Source organism: Limanda limanda, chromosome 5 (genome assembly GCF_963576545.1).
Source record: "Limanda limanda chromosome 5, fLimLim1.1, whole genome shotgun sequence".
Taxonomy (NCBI): Eukaryota; Metazoa; Chordata; class Actinopteri; order Pleuronectiformes; family Pleuronectidae; genus Limanda; species Limanda limanda.
The window spans coordinates 14089822-14116495 of record NC_083640.1 but is presented as its reverse complement, the minus strand read 5'-3'; the positions used below and the strand labels follow the sequence as shown (position 1 = coordinate 14116495).

General features: G+C 42.7%; 4 protein-coding genes across 5 annotated transcripts; 1 reads left to right on the top strand and 3 right to left on the bottom strand.

The window, feature by feature from the left end:
• Nucleotides 1–1586: 1586 nt before the first annotated feature.
• On the bottom strand, nucleotides 1587–11010 carry mvk (mevalonate kinase). The gene is made up of 10 exons (XM_061071521.1): nucleotides 10652–11010; nucleotides 9140–9287; nucleotides 8440–8584; nucleotides 6763–6918; nucleotides 5838–5941; nucleotides 5646–5691; nucleotides 5384–5474; nucleotides 4828–4947; nucleotides 3247–3400; nucleotides 1587–2314 (listed from the first exon to the last, which is right to left on the bottom strand). Exons 1-10 carry the CDS (start codon nucleotides 10727–10729, stop codon nucleotides 2163–2165), a joined length of 1194 nt encoding a protein of 397 aa, XP_060927504.1. The 5' UTR covers nucleotides 10730–11010; the 3' UTR covers nucleotides 1587–2162.
• Nucleotides 11011–11186: 176 nt separating this feature from the next.
• On the top strand, nucleotides 11187–13186 carry mmab (metabolism of cobalamin associated B). Of its 2 annotated transcripts, XM_061071791.1 has the most exons (9): nucleotides 11187–11339; nucleotides 11845–11903; nucleotides 12001–12094; nucleotides 12184–12241; nucleotides 12333–12405; nucleotides 12508–12605; nucleotides 12695–12759; nucleotides 12849–12908; nucleotides 12995–13186. In XM_061071791.1, the coding sequence occupies exons 1-9, from the start codon at nucleotides 11236–11238 to the stop codon at nucleotides 13077–13079; spliced, it is 696 nt and encodes a 231-aa protein (XP_060927774.1). In that variant the 5' UTR covers nucleotides 11187–11235; the 3' UTR covers nucleotides 13080–13186. The 2 variants fall into 2 exon arrangements, with proteins under 2 accessions (XP_060927774.1, XP_060927773.1); XM_061071790.1 differs by lacking the exon at nucleotides 11187–11339 and having other exon boundaries at nucleotides 11349–11903.
• Nucleotides 13187–13549: 363 nt separating this feature from the next.
• aldh3b2 (aldehyde dehydrogenase 3 family, member B2) lies at nucleotides 13550–17130 on the bottom strand. Its single transcript, XM_061072084.1, has 10 exons — nucleotides 17078–17130; nucleotides 16205–16400; nucleotides 16015–16125; nucleotides 15630–15750; nucleotides 15465–15550; nucleotides 14740–14821; nucleotides 14261–14650; nucleotides 14016–14182; nucleotides 13831–13930; nucleotides 13550–13749 (listed from the first exon to the last, which is right to left on the bottom strand). Exons 1-10 carry the CDS (start codon nucleotides 17128–17130, stop codon nucleotides 13550–13552), a joined length of 1506 nt encoding a protein of 501 aa, XP_060928067.1.
• Nucleotides 17131–17346: 216 nt separating this feature from the next.
• ube3b (ubiquitin protein ligase E3B) lies at nucleotides 17347–26534 on the bottom strand. Its single transcript, XM_061072083.1, has 27 exons — nucleotides 26157–26534; nucleotides 25854–26022; nucleotides 25616–25733; nucleotides 25406–25465; nucleotides 25217–25321; nucleotides 25036–25132; nucleotides 24845–24930; nucleotides 24639–24721; nucleotides 24404–24509; nucleotides 24207–24327; nucleotides 23930–24107; nucleotides 23542–23708; nucleotides 23258–23425; nucleotides 22975–23146; nucleotides 22774–22892; nucleotides 22188–22302; nucleotides 21955–22054; nucleotides 21754–21873; nucleotides 21482–21658; nucleotides 21280–21390; nucleotides 21035–21172; nucleotides 20869–20934; nucleotides 20723–20781; nucleotides 20409–20591; nucleotides 20059–20170; nucleotides 19876–19968; nucleotides 17347–19793 (listed from the first exon to the last, which is right to left on the bottom strand). The coding sequence occupies exons 2-27, from the start codon at nucleotides 26012–26014 to the stop codon at nucleotides 19602–19604; spliced, it is 3207 nt and encodes a 1068-aa protein (XP_060928066.1). The 5' UTR covers nucleotides 26015–26022; nucleotides 26157–26534; the 3' UTR covers nucleotides 17347–19601.
• Between the last annotated feature and the right edge of the window lie 140 nt (nucleotides 26535–26674).

Here is a 26674-nt window from a genome sequence, read left to right as displayed (position 1 = left end):
TTTAAAGCTGTCTGACAGTTTTTTTTGTCCTAAAGTGGAGTTGAAACATAATTAAGCCTTTGGGAACTCTGTACTGATCCTTCAATTGCTTCAGCTGTGATACATATATAAACCCCACCCATGAAGGTATTCAAGGTGAGTTGCAATCATGGGAAAGACAAAGGAGCTTGCACAAAAGCTGAGAGAGGAAATTATTTCATCACACCTGAAAGGCCTTGGGTAGAAGATTTCCCAAAAGATTATATTCCAAGAGACACCATTGGGAACATTATAAGGAAGTTTAAAACTTATGGAGCAGCTGCAAACCTGCCTGGCTGTTGAAGAAAGCCCAACATTTCATCAAGGACCTTCAGCAACTTAATCAGAACAACTCAGATAAACCCCTGTACGACCTGATGAAGGCTGGTACAAGTGCTTTAGTGGCAACTGTAAGACGTGCACTGAATACACAAGGACTTCATTGCCGGCTCCAAGACGCACTCAGCTCTTGACCACAAGGAACATCAAAAGTCGACTAGAATATGCCAGGAGGAATTTGGATAAGACTACTGAGTTTTGGGTGACAGTTCTAAGGACTGATGAAACCAAACTGGAACAGTTTGGACATATGGACCAGCGGTATGTCTGGTGTGCAAAAGGACAGGCTTATGACCAGAAGAATACCATCCCCAAAGTCAAGCATGGAGGTTGGTCAAAGATGATGTGGGGCTGTTTTTCTGCAGCAGGAACTAGCAATCTTAATCGTGTACCTGGCATCATGGATTCACAGAAATACCTGGCCATTTTAAAGAGGAATGTGATGCCTTCTGTTGAAAAATTAAACCTTGGTGATCATTGGACTTTCCAGCAAGACAATGATTCAAAGCCCACCTCCAGGTCAAGCAAAACTTGGTTGAGAAAAAGATCCTGGAATGTCCTGGAGTGGCTTTCTCAGTCACCAGATTTAAATCCGATTGAAAATCTTTGGTGGGATTTAAAGAAGGCAGTTGCAGCACGGAAGCCATGAAACATCACTGAGCTAGAGGCTTTTTCACATGAAAAATGGGCAAAGATTCCAATCGAGAGTTGTAAGAAGCTTGTCCGTACTTACTGAAATCGTTTGTTAGAAGTTAGAAAAGCTAGCGGATGCTCCACAAAGTCCTGAAGCTGGGGGTTGAATAATACTGAACATGCATATGTGTTGAAAGAGTTACATTTTTCATTTGAACTTCAAAGTTAAGTCAACTTCTGTTGTCAAAATAACTAAAATACGCATTAATAAATATATTTTGTTGTTTGATGAGGTTTTTTTGTCATTTATTGTCATTATCTGTCATCCACATCACTATAATGTATTTTGAGGTGAGGGGGTTAAATATTTCTGATTGCAACTGTATACAGCAGTGTGTAAATGTCATGTTTGAAGTGGTCTTATTAATGATAATTCATTACATGTATTATGCTGCCCTCAGTATGAATAATACTCTGAATTTATTGGTGGCTTTACCATTTCCTTTGTAGAACTGTGAAGATTTAAGAACTAAACAATCATCACTGGTTTTGTTGTTGACCCCTCCCCCCCCCCCCCCCCAAACAAAACATTGTCAAACTTTTTCTCCAGTTTTATTTTTTGTAAAACAAATCCTAAATAATTATAAATGAGATTTTTCATTTATTATAGCTGTTATCCAACAACACTGTGTTATAATTCCAGAAGTAATTAATGGCTGACGGTCATCTAATCCATTAAAATAAGTTGGCCCTGCTGCATTAACATTTGGATGAAAATATAAATTAATCCTGCCAGAGCTTCACTTACATATTAATTAAATTCCTCACAGCCTCTTAACAGGAATCATTTCATTATAAGCATTTGTGCAGCTCTAATGCCATCTAGTGGCTAAAGAGCTCAGTAAACAAACGTGTACCCCTGAGGTCGTTGACAAGCTAACCCTCCATAAAGATGCTTCACCGAAAAAAACACCACACACACAGTTCCTATGTAGTTAGATTGTAAACTTAAGACAACATTAGAAAATCTATATTGTAATTAATTAATATAATTAACAGCTTTTCCAGCTCGGCTCCATGTGAAATGTCTCTCGAATGATTAGTTCAGCTCCAGGTCCTGAGGTAACAACAACAGACACGTGTCCTCCTGTTCATCCACGACCAGCTGGTTGTCAGTACTGGTTTAACACCTCCAGAACGTCGTCCTTAACAGACAAAGGAGAGTGCTGCTGGACACCGGGCCCGCCAATACTGGTTTCCCAGCAGTCAAAGCCGCAGTCTCTTAAGTCCTGCACTGTGCCCTGGACCACAGCCGAGTCTGTCTCTACAAAATAAACAGGCATTAGGAGGGTGGGCTGCAGTTACACATCAAAACATCTATTACAGAGGGAAAGGTGCTGCAGAATGTTTAAGACTGAAATCAATTATGTTAGAGGTGCTCAAGGACAGGGCACAAGGGTGGGGGGGCAACCTGTAACCTCTCCATCAAGGAAAACTAATCTCTTTGATCATTAAGTCCATTAATGTTAAATAATGAGGGTTCTGCAGCACTTCAGCTGCACAGCAACACTAATGCTAACCACACGTCCAATTAAAATTAAAAAAATTCAGATGCCAGAGCAGAATTTAACAAAAAACTCCAATTAAATTACTTAGTGTTTGCTTATTCTAGTGACTAAAAACATCACAAAGACAGAGACTAGATGATTTATTTGAGAAAAGCAGCAATTCACAGGCAGGGGAAACACCTGCTAAGAAAACAAATAGGGAGCTTTTGGAAATCTATTTGGAGGATTTCAAACGTGTTAAAATTCAGCCTCCTACAGGCTGCAGGCATAAACAAAGATTCCTCTCGCAACTTCTTGATTTGTTTGTTTTGTCAAAGGGGGGAATGATAGAAAGTTTCATCATAACTGCACAGTAGTACCCACACAGCCAAAGCCCCTTCTCATCACTTCCTGCCACTCAAGTAGTTTGTTTCAGAAAGGAAGAGTGAGGGAGCGTTTGATGATAGCAGAACATTTGTTGCCAACAGGAATCTGAATCAAACTTCCCTCAGAAGTTCTAATTCACTTGAGGCAAAATGCAGTTGCAGTAAGTAAGTTGCCTTAACTAGGTGATTGATTTTAATTGTGTGCATTATTTAAACTGATAATTGACGAAGATCTAAGACAGACACTAACCCTTGAGTTTATCTTTATACATTTTTAAAAAACGGGTTATGACACACGCAGCACAACAGTTGTGCCACAGTACCTGGTCTCAGCAGTGTGATTCCACAGCCTCCTCCCCCTGCACCGGTCAACTTGCTGTGGAGCCCTCTGGTCAGCGTGACCCGGCACAGCCTGTCCAGGTCAGGATGTCCCACCCCCATCGCATTCAGATGGTGCTGGTTGATGTCGATTAGGTCCTATAAATGATATTAATTACCTTTTATAATCCTCTCCACCAAGGAGGTTTGCGTTTTCACCACTCTCTGTTTGTGAGTCAGCAGGAACACACAAAAACAACTGAACAGATATTCCCTGAACTTGGTGAAAGAATGTTGTATAGGTGAGGGAAGAGCACTTTCAACTTTGGTGTGGATTCGGTTCATGAGGCAGATCCAGGATTTATTTGTCACTTTCTTGAACATTGCAAGATGGGACATTTTCACTGTCTTCCAAGGAAAAATTCATGAGTGTGTGAAATTTGGTGTTGCTTGGTTGAATTTGAGGAGAGTGTTGGGCCTTGGTGGAGGTGTGTGCTAGCCTGGGTGCCAGACGAACTTAGCCCCGCCCACAACATTTGTTGTTCGGGAAGTTCGGTCTGGAGTCGCTCCGTTGGGGAGAAACTATGGCCGATCAGGAGCTGATCGGACCAATCAAATCGTCAGGGCGGGCTTTATACGGTGATTGACAGATGATATACAGTGACGTAATCAACCACGTCACCAGAGAGCGCTGCCTGCAGAGCTGAGATGTGTAGATGCTGCCATCGAGTCTGTTCCAGCAGACATCGACAGCGCATTCATTTTGAAAGAGGAACAGAGAAACGTGATCAAGTCATTTGTAGATCGAACAGATGTTTTTGCCGTCCTCCTACGGGATTCATAAAAAGTTTAATTTATCAGCTGGCCCACGATGCTGCCGGTCGCGGTCCCGGGCCGGTCGCGGTCCCGGTCCCGTCGCGGTCCCGGTCTCCGGCCGCGAGGCTCTGAGAGAGATCCGTAGCGGGCTTCTTCACGCCGCCGGTGGCCGGGGCTCTCACAAGCAGCCCCTGGTCTCCAGCTGCTTCCTGGGGGCTTTGCCTCCGGTGGATATACGAGCGGCATTAGCAGCATTTCCATTGATTTATTTAGAGAGTTAATAAACTCGTGAAACTGACAACAACTATGCGTCGCTTGACATACGTCACATACTACGTTGCTCTGATTGGTTGTAGGTCTATCCAATTGAATGAAGAGGCATTTTGTTTCCTGGTTCTGTTGAAACACGCCCCATAATCACAGCCCAATGGAGCGGTCTCAGACTCATATTCTGACTAGAATAATGAGTATGACAACGTCAGGCTAGGTGTGTGCTGTACTGAGTGGCACAGTTCTTATTATTATTTTGGGATACAAGAACGGGACATGGAACCATTCAAATTTAGCGGATCCAGAATTTTTTATGTCTTTAAGTTGTTATTTGAATCCAACTAAAAATCCAGATCAAGTGAATTTAATATTAGTTTCATAAGGGGACTGTTGTACAGATATGAATATGCGCTCTTTAAACAACAATTACATTTCACCATCCCAATATATTTCAAATTGAATGTGCTTTACATAATGTATTTAATACATAATATTTGTACCTCCAGAATATTGTAGTGCTCCCCTGTGATTGGCTCAGACGTCATGTCTGAGAGGACTTTCTCACAAGTGGCGGAAATGGCATCAACTGAGTCGAGCACAGGGTTCAGGACCGAGGGGAGCTACAGGAGGGAAACAAGAAGAGGAGGAATCAGCATCTTCAACACCACCGCAGGTTCCCTTGAAGCCATTACTGCAGGTCACAATCAAAACAACTTTGTCTTCCTTTATAAAAATCCGAACAGCTTTGTGACAGACACACTCTGTACAAACACAGATTGTTAAAAGTCAGGTTTGACTCTCAGTTGCGCTGTTGCCTGATCACAACACTGCCACAACACCGTGCAGGCCCATCACTGACTGAGGCAGAGAACTGCACACCTGCTGGTGTCACCAAGGCAACAGCACACGGGGGCGCTGGCTAAGAGTTTAATTTCAATATTTTATGAAGGCACTCAACACCAGACTCTGGAGTATCTGCCATGCAAAAGCACCGCCTATTATATTAATTACAGCGCCGACATGTAACACACGGGGGAGAGAGAAAGCATTTAGTACCTTGTTAATTTTGTCCTTCACCCCGGCAACAAGTACCTTGGTGCTACGTGGTACTTTTGTGTTAGTGAGGAGGATTCTTAATAACGGCACCCTGGAAATAGAGCAGACGGATCACAGAGTTCACACATTATTCACATGCACTTACTTTACCAAGACTATATTTGTTTTCTGTGAGGGAAAAAAAAATATTATAATTTTATTAATTCATTCAGGACTCACTTTAAATGGAATTAGATTTAAAAATGTTAATAAATGTCAGTACCTGCTCAGTGGCATTATCTTTCCAGCCAAGAATCTCAGCATGCCTCCTACATAAAAGGGAACTCAAAATCATTAAACAGATAACGATCAGGCGATAATGAAAGGTGGAGGTATCCGACACTCTGATGATTCCATTACAGAGACATAGGGAGGTGGAACACCACATTTATTGGAGGAAGATTTCAGGCCTCACCCCATGTTCCTACAGCGTTGTCCACTCCTGAAGGATTACCATGGATGATGGTTTCCCCTTGGAAAGCCCAGCTGTTGATCAGCTCCAGATCCTCCTGGCGCCACCTGTAAAAAATGTTAAATGAAGAGAACAACGTTAAAGCCCAACAGACTCTCTGACCCAAACTCTAATACCAGTTTATCTCCACACCAGACTCTGGTGTAAGGGCAGGACAGACCAATGAAAGTTCAGTTAATGATTATACAAATTATACAGATTTTCAGCATGAGAATATCCAACTGGCAATCTTATTTTTCAAAGAGAAAGACTAAGATTATGTTTTTGTCATTAAATATTCAATTGCAATTTCGAAGATAAACCTAGATGGCAACGATAAGAAGAAATGATCTGAAATGTTACAAATTGCGTGGTACAAATACCATTAACATATATAATCTAATTTGAAAGAAAAATTACAATGGCGTTAAAATAAAATAATCTTTGTATTAAATCTGATATTTGATTTACTGTTATTTCTGTTAACAAAATTTCTCTGGGTTCTTTTTAGATTCTGTGTTGGTTTGTAACAAAATTATGCTTCTTTTTTTTTAACAAAAAAACCACCTGGTTAGATAAAGAACATATATACGTCATACTTGACACATTCATCAAAAACGTAATTACGACAGGTAATGTAAGCAAAAAAGTATTTATTGACCCACAACCCTGTATAAATTTGTATACCTGAGATTTATAATCTGATTTAAAGTCTTAAACTACTGATAAACGTAAAGCCAAAGAAGTTCTTGGCCGACTGTGATATGAGTCACTTATTTTTCAGAGCATGTTCATTAGGCCTCATTATTCTGTTTACATACAACTGTCCCTGCTGACTGTAAACGTGGCATCAAAGCTGGATGTGGTTTTTTTCTGCATTCTTTTTTACCTGGCAGTGTGATCCCACTCTTTGAGCGGACTGGGAATGGCTCCACTTGCACAGAGCAGAGCTGCAGCTAAACACACTGTGAAGGCAGCACTCGACCCCAGCCCAGCTCCAGTCGGCAGCTCCGACCACACAGACACCGTCAGGCTGGGCAGCTCGCTGAGAAAGATAAACAAGATAGAATTGAGCTTCTATGACTTAAATACTGCAGATATGACTAATAACCATTATTAATATTATCAAGAGATGATTATTTTTACAGTGATAAAAGCATTTACTGCACAGGCCATAGAAACTTGTGGAGCCTCCTCAGAATTTTTTTTTTTTAAACACAATTGAGAATTTCTCTCAAGAATTTAAACTATTACTCAATTACAATCCCTTTTGGTGCCTTTTTACAAACAAAATCTTAAGTTAAATCAATAAATAACTTATTATATCACCTTGTTACTATTCACATTAACTGCTACAGCTACCCTATGTACAACCCTTACATAACTGTACAGTACAGCAATCCATACACAACTATATATGCAACAGAAGCTTGCTTAAGACTGCTGTCGATGTCTGTCAGGGAAGCTGCTTTTGGGAAGACAGGAGAATACTCTAAACTAATTGTCTGGCTCTTTCTCTCAAGGGAAAAACACATCCAGACTTGTTAAAGGCTGCAGTGTGGCCCCGTGCCAGACTCTCATTAGTGGCCACGCTGTCAGAACCCATCACCTCTCTCAGACACGCCAGCACCGTGTCAGTTCTGATTAAACCTCCCAACAACCTGCAGCTCTAATGTTCCTGAGCATCTTCCTTGTTTGCAGCTGCCGGAGCCGCTAGAGCTAACATCCGGCCTTCCTGTCTGTCTCTCTTTACTAACTTCATTTCACAGTAGAGGGGTTTTCTAACAGCTTCTTTCTTAAAAAGGTCCTCACCAACATTATTGCAGATACAGCATTTTTAATTGATTTGTAAAGAGTTAAGAGAGCAAGACTACACTGGAACAGTGCACGAGAGCAGTGAGGCAGAAACAGCACTGTAATAAAACTTAAAGACATGTGACCTTTGTTGTGTTGTGCTAATGTTGTTCACTGCCTTTAGTTGACACAAAAGCGAGAAGATATATTATTGTTTTATTGCAGAGCACAGAATGTAATAAAGCCCACTATGATACACAGCAGTTCACTTCACAGTCCACCATCTCCACACAGCTTTCAACCTGCTGCAGAGTGGTCCGGCTGCAGCTTTTGTCTTTTTCACAGCTGTATTTTGTACTTTTTTATGATTCGTTTTAAATGAAACACTTCCACAACTAAGTTAAACTAAACAATCAATAAAAAACATTATCCTCCAGAGGGCACGAATTAATAACAGAAACATTATTCAGCTTCTGTGCATGTGTGACAGCAAATGTTAGCTTTTCTACATTTCAGTAATTATTTTGTGCATATTCAATATTTAGCAAGAAACATATCTATGTGACAAACACATAATATTTGTCACCTCAAATTCTCTGACACACATAATAATTATCCATTTTAAAAGCATTGCTATTGCTTTTCATGGCCTGTAGGGTCCTTTTGTACAGAAAGTCTGCAATGTGTAATTGCGATTTTTGGAGCAATTATACTAACAAGCTGTAGAAACTAAACCAAACAAATGCTTAGAAGAACTGTACTTCTGTCTCACCCTGATCCAAACACTGAGAGGTAGATATAGAGGAAGGCTATGGTGGCCATGTCGCAAGTATCCAGTTTTCCATTAGTAACACCAACAAATTCCCGTAGTCGCCTCACAAGCTCCGGATTCAGACATTTCAGCTCCTCCCTCTTAGCTGTTATTAATGACACAGCAAACATCAGAGTTGTACAATATCATAACACTGAACACTTTGATATGTAGGTTTATTGAATACATGTTAATGTTGCAGGTGCAGCCTGTTGAGCTGTCATCACTCTATTAATTAAAAAAAGCAATTATTAATTTCACAATTAACACTATAACACAATTTACTCACTAAATGATTACTCTAAAGTTAGTGACAGCCGTCGTAAGTATTATACAAAACAATAATTTTGTTGTGAGATGGGTGGACAAGAAGGGAGAGAAGAGAGAGAGACTCTATTCATGATTAAATGATCATGTCTGCAGTAAAAGTTAGAAAAGTCTAGTTTAATCAGCTGAGGATAGATAATAAATAGTTGATAAAACAACCTGGTGCTCTCACAGCTCCTTCAACTGCACTGAGCAGCTAGGTGATCAACTATTTGCAACTAGCAAATAAAACTCAAGCACGGTCTCAACATGGAAGTTTATCTGCATGAATATAACTAAGGGAAATGTGATTATAACAACTTGCAGAGTGTGTAGGTGCAGCATCATTTCTTACCACAGGAATAAGGTGTCAGCTGCTGCAGCTCAGAGACGTCCCAGCAGAGGAATGTGTCAATATTTGGGAGATTGATGCAAACTTTGCCAGAAGCGGTGGCCTTCAGCCGCAGAAATGTCCTCAGGTTCAAACTGACAGCGAGAGCCACCTGACGAGGAGCAACAACACAGGGCAGGAGGTGCAAAGTTCAGCCTACTTAAAAAATACACTCTTTTAAAATCTACCTGTTTTCTCTAAGGTATAGCAGGATTTTGGGATTAGGGCAATATGATGTTTTGCAAACAGTCCCAGAAAGTTATTGGAGTGGAGTCAGTTATGGGAGAGATCAGGAACATTGCCCTGCAAGCCCTCACTTCTACAATTAGAGTAATACGATTGTTCCTGTTGACCTACAGAGCCACTGTCTCCTCCTGTCTCCTCCTGTCTCCCAGTGTCTCCCCCTGTCTCCTCCTGTCTCCCCCTGTCTCCCAGTGTCACCCACTGTCTCCCCCTGTCTCCCAGTGTCTCCAACTGTCTCCTCCTGTCTCCCAGCTCCCACTGTCTCCCAGTGTCTCCCAGTGTCTCCTCCTGTCTCCCACTGTCTCCTCCTGTCTCCTCCTGTCTCCCAGTTTCTCCCACTGTCTCCTCCTGTCTTCCACTGTCTCCTCCTGTCTCCTCCTGTCTCCCCGTGTCTCCCACTGTCTCCTACTGTCTCCCTCTGTCTCCTCCTGTCTCCTCCTGTCTCCCAGTGTCTCCCAGTGTCTCCTCCTGTCTCCCACTGTCTCCCACTGTCTCCCCGTGTCTCCCTCTGTCTCCCACTGTCTCCTCCTGTCTCCCACTGTCTCCCCCTGTCTACCCGTGTCTCCTCCTGTCTCCCAGTGTCTCCTCCTGTCTCCCACTGTCTCCTCCTGTCTCCCAGTGTCTCCTCCTGTCTCCTCCTGTCTCCCAGTGTCTCCTCCTGTCTCCCAGTGTCTCCCAGTGTCTCCCCCTGTCTCCCACTGTCTCCTCCTGTCTCCCAGTGTCTCCTCCTGTCTCCCAGTGTCTCCTCCTGTCTCCCAGTGTCTCCCACTGTCTCCTCCTGTCTCCCACTGTCTCCCACTGTCTCCCACTGTCTCCTCCTGTCTCCCAGTGTCTCCTCCTGTCTCCCACTGTCTCCTCCTGTCTCCCACTGTCTCCCACTGTTTCCTCCTGTCTCCCAGTGTCTCCTCCTGTCTCCCAGTGTCTCCTCCTGTCTCCTCCTGTCTCCCCCTGTCTCCCAATGTCTACTACTGTCTCCCAGTGTCTCCTCCTGTCTCCCAGTGTCTCCCACTGTCTCCTCCTGTCTCCCACTGTCTCCCAGTGTCTACCACTGTCTCCCAGTGTCTCCTCCTGTCTCCCACTGTCTCCCAGTGTCTCCCACTGTCTCCTCCTGTCTTCCAGTGTCTCCTCCTGTCTCCCACTGTCTCCTCCTGTCTCCCAGTGTCTCCCACACAAACTCGACATTAGGTGGAAAACTTAAAGTCATCAGAGTTAGATCCACTCTCGTCCTGTTACCTTTCCGTGCACCACGGCGTGCTCTCCGTGCAGGATGGCCTTCCCGGGCGCGGACACGAAGCAGTCACTGACCTGCATCTCTGCGGCGAGACACGCGAAGGAGAAGCGAGGAATCCCAAAACGTGCCCGGAGCTCAATGTGTCACTGGCCGTGGTGTTATTATTAGCTAGCTTAGCCACCTTTAGCTTCTGCTAATCCTCCGGAGCAGCAACAGGCAGTCGACAGCTCGGCCCCTCCCCTCCGAGCTTCACCTCAATGGATATAAAGAGTTTAGAGACGCATTGAACAATCTAAGGAGATGTTAGGATGAGATGCTGAAAGAAGAGGGAGCGACATAGACATAGCATGCTGAAAACACATCTGACACACGGACGGGGGTTTGGTCTGGAGCATCCAATCAGCAGCGGCTACTCCTCGAACCTATGTACTTCTAGCCAATCAGCGTCCGGTACCCTCCCACCACCCGGTGAGTTGACCAACCATGCGACCAAAAAGGAAACGCCCACAAGCTACGGGCTTCACCGAGGGACAAAAGTCATCACCGATGATCGTACACCCTTAGCTGTTAGCAGTTAGCTCGAACTATGGCTTCGTTTATCGTCAAACCGGCTTACCTGCGCTGTGTGGTGCGGACAGGAAGACTCCTGGCTGAGCCCCGGACCAGGAGGACACTGTGTCCACACCGGAGGTAGTTCTACATCCGGGCTCTTTGTCCAAATGCTTGTGCGAAGCGTTGAAGCCCCTGATGTAACTGTCTGTGATGAAGCTAAGTGCTGGCTAGCTGCTACACAAGGACACATGTGTATATAAACATTAGATCCTCGTGTAGAAGTCTCAGTGGCTGAGGACACTATTCACATGTACTTAAATGTAAAATAAAACATTATAATCTGTATATTTTCAACTTCCACTATTATACTTGCAGCAGATGATATAACCTGCACAGTTTGTATATACTATTATACAGATTGTTTACAGTAGATCATTAAGATTTGCACCATTCTAGCACAAATAGCATGATTCTTTATTTTGAGCTGGGGTGCTGTGTAAAACTGGAGGTTAAAAGACCCAATGACACAAATATATATTATCATGCTTCTGTGCAGCTTATATCCTCTGATATACATCAAATACATGTGGAATGTAATTTTATCTCGGCCCCACTATTTATTCTCCATTCCGGCCTTTTCCAGTTATTCCACAGAAGGAGACACTAAGATACCCAAAATATACACCAAGACTGGAGACAAAGGTTTGCTGTCAAATGTATTACGACAAAATAAAGTGCAGATTATTATGCCGTTATAGTCAATAGTTCTTTAATGAGTTGACCTCTTCTTGCTATAAAGGTTTCTCAAGCACATATACTGGAGAGAGGAGGCCAAAGGAGGATCATATTTTTCAAGCCTTAGGAAATGCAGATGAGCTGTCATCAGCTATAGGGTAAATTTTCAACTGTTCAAATGTCACATGTGTTTTAAAACCTGTTGTTTGCATCACTTGAGTTTACTGTATTGTATTGTGCATTACAGCCTGGCCAGAGAATTTTGCCTTGACAAAGGCCACACGTTTACATATCAACTGGACAAGGTCTGATTTTCATGTTGTATTTATTTAATTGCTTGCTGAAATATTCCATTTTTAGAAATTATATTTCTGACACTTTTTCCTTTGATTGCAGATACAGTGCATTTTACAGGACGTGGGCTCAAATATCGCCACCCCACGATCATCTGCCAGAGAAAGTCACACAAGTATGCTCGTGTGGGCCAATCTATCCAGGAAAAACTATAAATTCATTGTGTCTTTTGCCCTCATAATTTGCGTTTTTTTCTTTCCTATTGTCTTTTTGATAGAGAAAACACAATTTAGTGCTCAGCCAATTACAGACCTGGAAACCTGGATTGACAACTTTACAAAAGAGCTCCCTCCACTGACCAACTTCATTTTACCTGTAAGCCCACTTGTGCATCTGTTTTACATGTAATTATTTTGAATCCAGATTTTCCTGTTTTGCCGACACTCATGCTTTCCATTTCACAGTCTGGAGGCAAGAGCAGCGCAGCTTTGCACTTGGCTCGGACGGTCTGTCGGCGAGCAGAGAGAAGGTCAGTTTCAGTTGTAGTGTCATCTTGAATGCGTTGAATTATTCTTTTTTTATTTTTCTGCCTCTGACATCTCTGTGTTCTTGTTGTAGCGTTGCTCCAATCGTGCGCTCAGGCGAGGCAGATCCAGATGTAGCCAAGTTTTTGAACAGGTCAGTCAACTTGTGCTTTAGAATTAATATGACAACATGGTTCCTCCACCACACGATTAATAACATGTCCCATCATTTTCACTCAGATTGAGCGACTACCTGTTCACGGTGGCCAGATATGCAGCCATGAAAGAAGGCAGTGAGGAGACAATCTACAAAAGACCTGAATGACCAGTGTCACATGAGGATGAAGGGAAAGATGTTTTTTTGGATGGTTGATGCAGACACTTTGTATTTACTATTGTAAATATGTTAATAAATATGCTCAAGGTATCAAATAGTGTGTCTTATTTGAATGCAAATCATTTTAACTGGACATGATAATTTAGGTCATAATAAACTCAACAGTTGGAAAATATTAAACCAATCAGCCAATACAAAATTACTGGTTTTCCTGGTATTTCATTTTGCACAGTTAATATGTCCTCAAATATGGGCTTTTAGTTGATGTACAGTTATTGCTGTTCTCAGGAGTCCAGAGAATAATAAAATAATTTAGACACCTTTTCTTGTCGGTTGCAATTGTCATTCCACACCGAGATTAAACTACAATGCAGATTTTTCTCATTCATTTTAATACAGTAACCTAGAAGGCACTTGCTTGTCTTTCAACATGGTTGTGTCAGCGCCCTCCCACACAGTCACAGGATCTGGCACCAGCCCTGGCTCTTCTGGGACAAGGTGCTGGCCCATGCCATTAGAGACAGATTGCGGTCCTCGTAGGGTGGATAACGCAGATAGGTGACACACTCAAACCGTGTGCTTCGGAGCAGGCAGGATTTCCTGTGGGAGAAGGTATCAAAGCTGTAGCGGCCATGGCAGGATCCCATTCCACTGGCACCTGTCAAAAATGTGTTTATTAGAGTGGATAGATTGCAGGGCAACATTATCCAACAATTAATATGTGATGCAACAGACTTACCTACTCCACCAAAAGGCAGAGCCACCATCAGACTCTGCAGGACACTGTCATTGGAGCAAAAGCTTCCACTGGAAGTCTCACTCATTAGTCTCGAAATAACCTGCATCGCCAGGAAGGTCCGCATATTGTCAGAATGCATGCTGGCCATTCAATGCAGAGCTTTAGCTTTAATTGTTGCCATGTACCTCAGTGTTGGTGGAATATGCATACACACAGAGGGGTTTCTCTTGCTTGTTAATGAAGGTTATTGCCTCATCCACATCGTTTACAGCCAGAACAGGGAGAACTGGACCAAAGACATCCTGTTGCATGATGGAGTCGGATTCCGCCACCTCTGTCAAAATTGTCGGGGCTTCAAGTGGAACAAAGGACAGGATCAGATTCATTGCATGGATTTATTTTGAGGAATTTCATTTAAGAGGACTCCTACCAATATATTTCTCTGCTTCTATCACCTGCCCACCCACAGCCACCTTGCCCGACCTCCACAGCACGTCTCTTGTACGGTTAAAGATCTCCAGATTGACCATGCGGCCAAAGCTGCGGGACTCTTTGGGATCACTACCGTAGAATTGCATCAGGCAGCACTTCAGGGCCTGCACCAGCCGTGCCTTGACATCTGCGTGGCACAGGATGTAGTCCGGAGCCACAAGGCTCTGCCCAGCATTGTGAAAACGTGCCCAAGCAACACGCTGTGCCGTGGTGGTGATGTCACAGTGTTGGTCCACATAACACGGATTCTTGCCTCCCAAAATCAGGGTGACAGGGGTGAGAGTGCGAGCTGCAGCCTGAGCTATTCTGCTCCCCTCCTCTCTGCTTCCTGTAGGGATTAAAAACCATCATTGACACTTTGAGAATAATTCATAAAATGTACATGAAATTTTAATTTGTAGGTCATTTCCTGTTTACCTGTAAAGAAGACATGATCAAATTTAAGTTCCACAACATCAGGCAAGTCGCTTGTGCCTGCAAGAATCACATGGAAGCATTCCTTAAGGAAACAAGAATTTTAGATCAGATCATTACTCTTTGACTGGAATATTATAGCACATCTACTAAATGATAATGTGTGAGGCAGCAGTTCAGTCAGTTTTGATCAGAGGGAAATCATATATAATGATAAAATACATTTTATTTAAATATTACTTGTCAAGCTTGAGCATAAAGGACCGTGTTGAAAACCCCCACATACACATTTGGAACATGACAGCATATACATCAAACAGCACTGAGCCCATAAATAAATGAATAGGTGTACAAATAGAAAAAAAAATACACATCCAACCTCTATAAATCTCATCAGAAAAATCTGTAAACAAATCCCCCCTTTGTAAATCACACAGATCAATCTTGAGATTTATTCAAATTAGTCAGTAGGCCAGGTTGTTGTGGGCCAAAGTGAGAGAGAAGGGTTTTATTCTGACTGTGTCCACCAAAGCTGGTAGCTCTTGGTTGATCTGACCTCATTATCTGTAATGGGTGGATAACAATACAAAACATCATAATCCATCATTTTATCTACCAAGTAATGACTCAAAACTCAGCATGAGCTTAACAAACGGTACTCTTAGAGACATAAAGACTTTACTGTAACTTGGGCTGCCCATCCTCACAGCTCAATTGAATTTACTCACATTGTCTAAGTAAAAAGGGAAGAGGCGATGGAGGAGCTCTGATGTGTGAGTGGTGCACTCAGACGGACTGATGACTGCACAGTTTCCTGCACAAATGGATGAAGATGATCAGTCGCTGTCAGACCTACTGCTTTTTTTAAGAAAAACGGACTCTAAGAACCGCACCTGCTGCGATGGCCCCGACCAGCGGCACCAGACACATCTGGACAGGACTGCACCAGGTCCCCACGATGAACACCACCCCCAGCGGCTCACTGACCACCAGACACTCGTCCAGCGTGGTGAACTAAACCAATCACACAAACTCGACATGAGGTGGAAACAGAACCTGGCAGAGTTTCAATGCACCAGCCCACTTTATTCGTACAAAAAGGTCAAAGCAACTTAGGTTTTAATCTGCTTTGTAGAGCTCAACACAATACAGTTCTTTGTTGAGGGGAGACGGAATGTTCTCTCGGAAAAAGGTTGTGCAAGTCGTGAATGATCCCAATAATAGAATGAAAATGATTTTGGAAAGAAAATGTTTCGTTACTTAACAGAAAAGTCTCACCAGGTTTCTCTCCACGTGCTGCGGCTGCATCCACTTCTTCAGGTTGTTGATGGCGTGAAGAGCCTCATTCTTGACAAGCATCAGTTCTGACACAACCGTCTCAAACCTCGGCTAATTAAAAATGCCAATGTATTACTTTTTGGACCATTACATCAACACATAACAGGAGACTGCTTCCTCCTCCTCTCACCTTATGAAGGTCCCTTCTTAGAGAATCCACAAAGTCACACTCATGCTCCTCCAGCATCTGCACCACAGCCTCCAGCTGGGCCAGTCGGAAGTTCTCCTTGAGGCTGCGTCCAGCTTGAAAAGCAACTCTGGCGCGTCTCAGCAGATCCACACACTCCAGAGGGAACGTCTTTAAACATGGCTCCCCGAGCCTGGTCCTGGAACCGCAGTCGAGTAATTAATTTTAATACTACAGAGCAATTAAACACTTTGGATAATCCATGTCATCACAGTACCTTCTGCATGTTAACCGCCCATTCCTCTGACAAGCATCGCACGCCTTCGCTTTCCCACTCATGCTTATTCCTGTCAATATTTCTCCACTGCTGGTCCTTGTGAAAGTGTTTACTGTGCATTTAAGCCTCCCACTGGCAGGAAGGATATAGTGGAAATCCTGACTTGAGCCAATCAGCTGATGCACATTATGAACCCAAGAAAGTTGGAGTCTGATCTTAGCCCAACCCCATGGATTTCTTGCAGAGGATAATGGAGTTGTGTACCATGCATTGTGGAGAGGACATTATTAGCTCTTTGACATATATTGTGTGTATGGGCTAATGCATGTATACGTCAATCAAGTTTTCTATTGGATCTTAATTTGATCTCAATAATCTCATTTTATGAGACGGATTCATGTGGAGGGAGGCGGATATATGACCATTTTAAAATCTTGATTAAGAAGAAGAGGCAGATGCTAAGTGTAAAAAGTTTGAGAATATTGTCTAAACTCATTTAATGATATTGAGCTCAGTTAAAAATGCACATTCACACACACACAAACCTGAAAAATTGTTTTCTAAGTCGACATGATCCAATCATAAATCCCTGGTCCTACCTGCGCAGAACCTTGAACCACCTGGCAGGAGAAGGGCTGGGCCGGCTGCTCATGGTGCTTGATTCCGCAGCTTCAGGTTGACACAGCTCAGACTGTTATTGGTGGTTTTATTGGTGAGTGACAAAACAGGGGCTCTTCAGGGGCCAATCAGATTTCAACTGTCCCCACCCCTGGATCCGCCCCTGACCCTCCCACACTCAATTTATAAGTTGAGTTAAGGAATTTTCAGACTGTTCAGAGAAAAGAAAGAAACACCCATTATGTGTAAATGATTTAAAGAAATGATTTATATAATACTGTTGTACATGATTTAACATTACAGGGGGAAAAAAGGTATTTTACTCATGGACAAATACATGGAAATCTCTTTTACAGCAACACACTTCATACAGTGCAGCCAGATTCAAAGACACTGAAAAAGAGATGGAAACTTTTAACAGGCAAGGTGTGGACATGTCAGGATCATTTATTTTTTTGGTACTAAAAAGGTTGGATGACCAAAACTCTGCTTCAGCAGTCCACACTGGTACAATTTAAGCATAGCCTACTCTTGACATCATTTAAAACAGATGAGCGATCTCATCAGACGAGACACACAAGCTTGTGAGGTATCTTTTATCTTTTCTACAAAACACCACTCAGTGTCGTAAATCCATTTATAGTGTTTCCACTTGTTTAGCTTGAACAGATTAAAATGAGGAAAGCTGACGTAAGATCCTCCAGACTCAGTCAGGATAAAAAATAGCTTAATCGCATAAGTAGACTGAATTTTTTTTAAATAGAACCAGCTTTTATATATGTAATGGTTGTAATTATAATCTTTTGTATAATATTGTTTTGTTAGTGGCCTTAATCTTACTTGTTAGAAACATGGCAAAAATGACAGAGTATGTTTTATAGGTTGTTTCTTATTGACAAAAATGATTTATGCTCATTAATGACTGAAAACGTTATTTGCATAATAAAGAACTTTTGATATTTTCTTAATTATTTTTTTAAGTTGCCATTGTCTTTAAACAACCAAAAAGTCTCTTCCTTGACTTAGTGTTGGAACTGAACCCTGTGTAAAGTGATTTTTAGGCTTATTAGGTAACATTCACCCTCATGTCCCTTTTTCTCACAGCTACAAATAACAGACATGTGTGCAAGATTTCCACCTAAAGGGAGCATCACATCGAGCAGTCACATTTGGTAGATGAACAGTCCATGACATCATGTTGAGAGGTTGTTTTTTTTACACCTCAAATTCTTTTAGCATGGCTTACAAAGTCCACAGAGATAGGAAAGCGTTGTGGTGAACCCTCCTCGGTTGATGTTGTCGTGGTTGCAGTGGTAGTAAGTACAGTGGTTGGGTTTCTGCGTATGTTAGTAGGAGCAGAGAAGAAGTCCAGGTACATAGCCCCTGATTCTATGGCTTGTTTCCAATATACGTGGTTACTGGTTACAGCTGAAATACAGTCAGAATTGACAGCGAGAGAAGGGAGGGGGTGGGGCAAAACATGAGGCACTCAGCATTATTGAAAGGTGTAGTGATAAATCTTCTTCTTTACATGACGTACAAAGACGAGCATCTTCGATTGACGTAACTCTTCGTATTTTTGGAGTGTAGGTCAAGAACACAAGTGACACAAACATTTATCCGATGCGTTCTGCCCAACTGAGCAGAGACAAAAAGACAAAATATTTCCAGTTCCAGAAGATCTCCTCTAAATCAAGCATCAGCTTTTTCTTTCGTGACAAGAGATCCTCTTACTGCTTCACCACAACTGAGGCAGATGTTTGGTTTTCGAAGAACTAAGGACGAACAAACCAGCGGGTCCACGGTCCTCTCAGGTGCCTGCAGCGTCTTTTGGTGGAGGAGGAATGGAATGATGGGATTTTCTTGGAAAAGGGACATAATGTAATCGACACACGGTTGCCGTGAGCCCCTCCTCTTTCCTGGAGGTTGAACGCGTGACATTGATTTGTCTTCCATTTACAAAAGATGCATTATGTTCCGCAAAACATTTTAAGACTCTTCCTACATCAGTTTAAGGTTGCTTGGATAATGGAGTCCAAACATGTAAGTATATTAACAATACATCGCTTGGTTTCACTCGAGGGAGTCGACCACGTGTCTAATGGCTTGCACTGCATCTGTATTGCTTTCCAGTTCACTTAAAATGGGAGTGTTAGTTCCGAGAATGATTCTGTTAAGCCTGAGAAACAGAGATCTTGCCACTATATATCCGGATTTGATCAAGTTAAATATACAACATATTGAATTTCTGGAGTGGCAGGGGAGATGCTCAAAATTGGATTGTGCTGCAGAAACACCATCCCCTTAGATGTGAGCTGTACTAGAGCTGAGCTCGTCCAGTTCTAAAAAGACAAAAGGAGACTTTGTGGGTCCTTCATGAGTCCCCTTTTGTTTAGGTGATGACCCTTTGACGTGACAGGCTCCAGTCCAGGTAAGCCGAGCCTCTTGCGTGGTACACACCATTTAACCCAAGCCTCCTGTGCAGATTGTCCCGATGCAGCTGAGTTAGGACAGCTCAAAGCCTGTATTCATACTGATAGCATAGCGCAGCTTGTCACGCAGGATGCTCTTCTTACTGTAGTTAGGCAGCTTGAGCAGGTTGAAGCATGTTGACGAAGTAGGAAGCCGACCACCGGGCTCCTTCTTGCGGATAGTGAAAAACCCCCTAAGAACACTGCCAAGGGTGTCTCCAGTGTCCTAGTCACAGGAAATGCTCTGTTAGTACAAACGTAGCACACTGAAGCCAGCTACGACACAACCAGTTTATAAGTGGAGTCACCTGATCATCTGAAACCTCCACACAACGGATGGAGAAAGGTGGTTTGAGGTAGGCAAAACCTAGAAGAGGAGGCCTTGAACAGCTGGTAACAAACTGTCAAAACACCAAGAATAAAAGACAACACTTGAGACAACTTGTGTTAGAAATAAAAATGCTTTTAACTGTGACAAAGGTTCGGCTTACTTTAAGGAACATAGCCCTCTCGTCAGAGTTGAAGTCACTGGACAGGATGTCCCACAGCCAGATGATGACACGATGGCTGCTGTGAAATCCTCCGTAATAGACTGTGTGTTTCCTGCAAAAGAGAAGAAAACAATGAGCCTTTCCAGCCGTTTCTACACACAGAAAGCAGAGATGAACAAATACCCCTATTTGGTTTGAGACGAAGTTAAAGTGCATCGATCAGTGAAAGTTGAATTATAATGAATACTATTGTTGTGGTGAATCAGTACAGTGTGGGACTAAATCCATTAAATGACATCATCCGTGTTAAGAGACACGATGAAAGAGGACAGTGACGAAATGTTACATACTTGAGGTCATCTAGATCAATCTCGGCATTGTCTCCCGAGATAAGGCGCTGAACCTCAGGCGTGGAGAACACGTGCAGCCACTCGGGGTTGATGATGCTGCGGAAGCCCCGAATGAAACCCGCAGTTTGCTCTTTAATCTGCGTGTGCATCCGGAAGTGAGCCATGAGGTGGATGTAGCTGATCCTGCAGGATATGGTGGAGTTGAGGTCAGAATTAGATGTCGATTTCATACATGGCAGCAAAAGGTCACCATTTTAAACTCAACATGGGTCAGTGTCCACCTAGTTAATTCAACTAAATCCATATGTACATACTTGTTTTCATTGGTGACGATCATGGACTTCCCCCCAGGTATCAGCTCATGACAAACAAGCTGTAAGAGAACACGAAAAGTAACTTTCCACCCTTTAACTTATTTATTAATTTATTTAAGTATATTTCCCATGTTTTCCATCTTTACCTGCCCCATGACATCCTCATCGTAGGATAACGTCAGGCCTAGATCCCCTACATCTCCATCATAGCGCTGAGAAATCAAAAATTTGAAATTGTTACTTGATATTAGGAAAAAAAGTACGACGATGTCAGGTTGAGACGAGCAACTTCAAGTGTAATTTTTCTCTGACCTTGATGGAAGTGAGGTTCTTGTAAAACTCTGAGTCCAGAGAAGGAAGCTCATCAATGGAGCTATAGAAAGTGCTGTGGTGGTGACCCAAGACTTGACTGAGGAAGAAGGAGGCAAACGGGACGTCCACTACAATGCCCTGAGTACACAGAGGTAATAAAGATGCAAATCAATCAAAAATCACCTAAAACACTACGTTCAGAGCGAGAACAAGAAAAGACAGATTTCTTAAGAGATTCAATGTACCTCATAGACAGCTTTTCCGAGCATTTTTCCCACAAACTCAAAAAGCTGCAAATGATTCTCGTGGATGTAAGATGTGGGCGAAGGATAGAGCCTTTCATTTCCACTGGTTGTCTATGGATGAATACATATCATATCATATGAAACACTGTAATCAGAGTCAGCAGCCGATGTGTGGTGGTTTGAAAACAGCCCACTGAATTACCTTGAACAGGTTCAGAGCAGGATTGAACACTTTCTTAATGATCTCCTCTAGAAATTCTTTGAAGACACCATCCTGGTCGATACCAGCCTCATCCACTCCCAAGTCATTCACAAACTTCACTCGAATGACGCCTTTTATAGAATTCGGTGGCAGCCGACGGAGCTGATCATATCCATCCTAAGAAGAAGGAAATAAGCATTGTTTCTGATTAGATTTATATATTCATACTCTTTTGTTTGCTTTCAAAATATATTTTGCAATTGGTTTGTTACCTCTAACATCCGCGAGCGACGGATGGTAATATGGGTGACGTGTGGAGAAGCGGAGCTTGTTTCCACCAATCCTAAACTTTCTTTTTCCTTTGTTACGATGTTCCTGAACAGCAGCACTCTCTAAAATGCAGAGGAAGAGCATTTACACAAGTGAAAAAGAAAATGACAACACCTCAAATTCAAAGAATGCTGTTTACTCACGTTTTTATGTGGAACAACGTGTGGGATGTACTGCAGTAACAGCTGGGCTCTTTTCTTTCCCTTCTCCAGCTCTTGGAACAACAGGCTGGGCTTTAGGTCCCTAAACGCAACAGCAAAAGAGATGTAGCATTGATTCAAAGCATTGATCCCAAAGCAGCCTGTCCTGAAACAGAAGGCTGATGTGTTCAGTTCATCTGTCAACAGCGGACTAGTGGTTCAGTGTTTGTATTTACTTGCGTAGCCAGTGGTCATCGGGGGTAAACTTTCGCCTGCAGTCTCGTTCGTAAAGCACCATCAGCCAGCCGTGAACACTGTGGAACAACTCCAGTTTCTCACCCTTTGCATTTTCTATTAAAAACAAAACAGATGGATATAGTAAATTACATTTATGTTATGGAAAGGATTACTTTCTCCCTTCGTCTTCGGAAAACTGTGTTCATCCAATTATGGAACAAATGGGTGAGATATGTAAAACCCCTAAGGCTTTGTGGAAGTATTGAATGAATGACCCCGTAATGTTGCCTTTATTTAGCAAGCCTCACCGACCTCTATCCCATTCTCTCTCAAGTCACCCTCTAACATGTTGTTTTATTCGGCTTGTTTTTATTCATTTATTTGTTTTTCTCTATTGATCTGTGATTATTGTCTACATGTACGCACTATACCTCTCCCAAAATGTAAAAAGTTGCCCTTGGGCTGATGTAAGTTTTTGAAAACAACTGTCAAAAAAATAAAGAATATAAAAAAATAAAAAACAGCTTTTCAGTAAAACAAAAAAATACTCGCAGCGGTTAAGTTTCAGTGAGGTCACACACTTACCTAAGATTCCATCCCACACCATCTTGAACACAAATGTGTTGAGAAATGAGGAGATCGTGATGAGTTCCTCGATCTTGAAAGATGTTTGTTCTTCATAGACTTCAATGTCATCCAGAATTCTGTAACATATTGACAGTACGTCAGAGAATGACACAGCATAACAGGGCAGGTTATGCACAGTCAAAAAAACAGTGAAATTACGTGATGAGGTGCCGCGAACAGTCACAGAACAGCATGAGCATAGCTAAGAGCTGCTTGGACTCTTCGGTGTCATTGTTCAGACACTCCATGAAGAGTTTGAGGCCTCCCTGAGGACCCAGCTCACAGATGAAGGCCCACAGTTTGGGCAAAAGGTCATCCAGATGTGTCAGACCTGCAGAAAATAAAAAATAATCTGTCATTAAAAACTCCATAATGAACATTCCAGGGACTTTCAAAATACTGTGTTTGCATATATAAAAGGAATCAAGCTTCTAATTCTGACCGGTGAGTATCTGGAGGCGTATTTGTGTCAGTGTAGACAGAGCCGTCTGGTAGAGCACACAGATGCTGCACACTTTCTGAACTTCAGCCGAGTCGACTCGCTTCCCTCCGACTGGTTTAAGGATGTTTCTCACAGAGGCAGACTTCTGAAACGCTCGCTTGAAGAGGTCTGTTAAAGCAGGAAACAGATGAACAACCTTCAATAAACTTTAAACCATGTTCATATTAACTTATACAATTGTACTTATTTTCAAATATTACAATAGCTTTGGGTTTATAACTCACTTTTAACTGGTAGATTGTTTTGTGATGTGCTCGGCTGCGGAGGCGGGGGGGTGGGCTCCTGACTCTCTAGCTTTTTAGAGAGGACGTCACTAAAGAGTGTTCGAATGACAGCAACACCCCACAGGTACTGAAGCTGTCTAGTGACCAGCGGCATTGACTCGTTCAGGCTATGGAGAACGGAAGACGTAGAGAGGAGACAACATCAGGTATATTTGACCTTATTCTTTTAACAAAGAAAAAAATGTATTCGTCCTTACGAACCAATAGGCAGCTTGAGTAAGTCTATTAAATCCTCTTTATAATCTAAACCTTGAAGTGTTACATTTGTGCAATATCTGACAAGCTAAAAGGGGGACAAACATATTCAAATAAATAAAGTTTTGCTGACCCGTAATCTACAGTTTGTGAGAACCAGCCCAGGACGGGGTGCCAGTGGGTGAGGTTGGACTTCTTTTGGGACACATATCTCTGGCAGTAGGACAACATGTCAGTCAGGTCCTTCACGAAATGACCGGCCTCCTCTTCAAGGACTTTCTCATTGAGGAAACCCAAGTGAATTAGGTTGCCTACCAAACATGAGACAGAAACAGTCACAAGGGTAAAATTAGAAGACCAGCAATGAGATCAATGAAAGCGCATGTCCATATTTATCCAAATTACTTTACCAAGTAAGCAGAGCGTGTGGCTCCCCTCCAGACACACACAGATGTCTGAACACTGCTCCTCTCGGCTGAGAAACAAGATGAACTTCCGCAGGAGCTCGTGCGTCTGGATAGATACCATGCACTGCAGAAAAGAGAAGTTTGTAAGGCGTCCACTCTCATAGCTCAAATAAATGTTATATTTATCAAAGGGCTTTTACCTCTGGAGTGAGCACGTTGAGGTGAGTCACGACAGCTGGAACTGACATGATGTGGATGAGGAATGATCTCAGCAGGTTATCTGAGAAGTGAGCCGCAATCACTGGCCTAAAAGTATTAGATTTAGTTAAAAGAAGAGCATGGATAGAATAGATATGCATATCTTCTGCAATGTATGCAACCCTGGAATATTCAGTTTTTGTTAATGTATTTACATCCATGAAATCATCAGCTTACCTTAATGATAAAGTGAAGATAGCTGTTAGAGTGCCTTTGGACAGAGACGGTTTAGAACGAGCTAAGCCATTGGTCAGCAAAATCTAAACATGAAAAGTCAAAATGACATTCAATGCGTATTTTTATAAAATGACAGCTGAGCCGGAAAATGGGTAAAAAATGTCTTCATTGACTTTCTCAATCAAACTGATTATGAGTTGTGTTACCTGAAGTATTGAATAAAATCCCTTTTGATTCAGATGCCCCATGATATTTTCACAGATCCTCATCAAAGCAGGTCTGAGAGCTTCTCCTAAAATAATGAGGGGAAATATTGTGTTTTTCTCTGCAGAAACCATGTCCCACAATAATTAAATATATGTTTTGAACATTAACCTCATCTTGACTTGAGACATACCCTTTCCTCGGACTATCCGCCAGGTGGAAGTGTCCGTGAAGGTCACCAGCATGGCGAGGTACAGTGTTACCAGTTTATTGTCCTGAAGAATGTCAGGCTGCAAATCAGAAAATACAGAGTAATATCATGTCCGCTGTATGAGTAGAGGAACACATTTTTCTAGCTTGAAGTCAAGACTGACCTTTAAGTTTTTCAGTAGCTGACAGCAGGTCCACAGCACATCTTTGACCTGCTTGATCCAGGGGATGGTGAGGTCTTTGGAAAGAGCCAAGGACACATACCAGACCTGAGAGACAAGTGTGAAAATAGTCTCTGAGAAACTCATTACATATAAGAGGGGTTACAATGTGGAGGGTAAACACACACTCACTTTAGGATCATTTTCAACCTCCATGCTGGCAAGGATAGCACGACAAAGCTTCTCAAACCTCTGTGTGATGTAGAAAAATAGAGTGAATAAAGTCAAACAGGAAAATAATTCAGGCCTGTCCTCACATTAGATTCAGATTAACAGGCAATCAAATATTATTATAAACGTGAACTAACTCGAACTTGTTACTAAGCACAGCTGGTAACTCACCATCTTATCCTCCAGGCGATATACAAAAAGTAATTTCCGGGAAATTTTGAAAATTGAAAGTGCATTTCGCTTCGACGTCCCGGTTTCAGAAGCTAGAAAATAGTCATCAACCTCTTTCCTGGGGAGTCACAGGAACACAGATCCAAGGATCATGCACTTGACTCGTTATCAACAAACTCAAAGCTCTTCACACCACAGATGACTGGGGAATCAGCAATACAACCAGAAAGGACGCTACCGTATTTGCTTCTGGAGTCTGCAGCGACAGAGGAACCTCCTGACCAGAGCCTGGATGTTGGTGGCCGCCTTCTCCTTGTCCTTCTGCCCCCTCCTGTCCTCCCTGGCCTGCCTGGCTTTGTCCAGGAACTCGGACTTGGAGATTTGAGGTATACTAAACATTGTGCACCCTAGAGAATAAGAATCGAAACCTCTCATAAACTCATAATCCACCTGCTTGTACTGAAAACATTTGGACAGACCCTCCAGCCTGTGCTAAAACAGCATCCTCGCATTGTTTTGATTGAACACTATGGTGAATTACCTTCGATGATCCTCTAGTGAAGACTCTGTCCGGCCTCTAGCCTCACCTGCAGCTATACCCCCTCATACATCGGCTTGTCCTGGAGAACCGAGCTGCTTGGACAGCGGCTGAATCCTGGAGACTAACTTGTCATCTCTCTGGAAGCAGCGACGTAGTAACGACGGAGCTGGGTCAGCTAGCTCACCGGGCTAGCTCCACTTCGTCCCTGGTCGGCTCGGAGCTTCCTCCAGGAGAATCTTTACAAACTCATTTAATGACACTCGTCACCCCCGCGGGGTTAGAGTCCGTCCTGTATCGGTGACAGCCTGACAAACAGAGGGGACACACCGTTTCGAAATGTAAACAATGAGAGGGGCTCCGTGCATTGACTGCAGCCATTAATCCCGTGTGTCACATTAAATGATTCCGGGTAGTGTTTTTCCTTCATGTACTAACCTTTAAATTAGAACACAAATCGTGAAACGGTACAATAACCAACAGGCTGTCTGTACCTATGTATTCTCTGCAGCAAATGTCAA

Coding starts and splice junctions, on each gene's coding strand:
- mvk (XM_061071521.1), bottom strand. CDS start 10,729: ATGCAGGTCAGTGACTGCTTCGTGTCCGCGCCCGGGAAGGCCATCCTG. Junction 8,585..9,139: donor GCTGACACCTTATTCCTGTG/GTAAGAAATGAT, acceptor CATTAATAACAG/CTAAGAGGGAGGAGCTGAAA. Junction 2,315..3,246: donor AATCACACTGCTGAGACCAG/GTACTGTGGCAC, acceptor TTTATTTTGTAG/AGACAGACTCGGCTGTGGTC.
- mmab (XM_061071790.1), top strand. CDS start 11,723: ATGACACAAATATATATTATCATGCTTCTGTGCAGCTTATATCCTCTG. Junction 12,606..12,694: donor TGACCAACTTCATTTTACCT/GTAAGCCCACTT, acceptor TCCATTTCACAG/TCTGGAGGCAAGAGCAGCGC. Junction 12,909..12,994: donor GTAGCCAAGTTTTTGAACAG/GTCAGTCAACTT, acceptor ATTTTCACTCAG/ATTGAGCGACTACCTGTTCA.
- aldh3b2 (XM_061072084.1), bottom strand. CDS start 17,130: ATGAGCAGCCGGCCCAGCCCTTCTCCTGCCAGGTGGTTCAAGGTTCTG. Junction 16,401..17,077: donor TGGTTCAAGGTTCTGCGCAG/GTAGGACCAGGG, acceptor CTGCGGTTCCAG/GACCAGGCTCGGGGAGCCAT. Junction 14,651..14,739: donor TGATCATGTCTTCTTTACAG/GTAAACAGGAAA, acceptor TAATCCCTACAG/GAAGCAGAGAGGAGGGGAGC.
- ube3b (XM_061072083.1), bottom strand. CDS start 26,014: ATGTTTAGTATACCTCAAATCTCCAAGTCCGAGTTCCTGGACAAAGCC. Junction 25,734..25,853: donor AGACTCCAGAAGCAAATACG/GTAGCGTCCTTT, acceptor GTGACTCCCCAG/GAAAGAGGTTGATGACTATT. Junction 23,426..23,541: donor AAACAATCTACCAGTTAAAA/GTGAGTTATAAA, acceptor CTGCTTTAACAG/ACCTCTTCAAGCGAGCGTTT.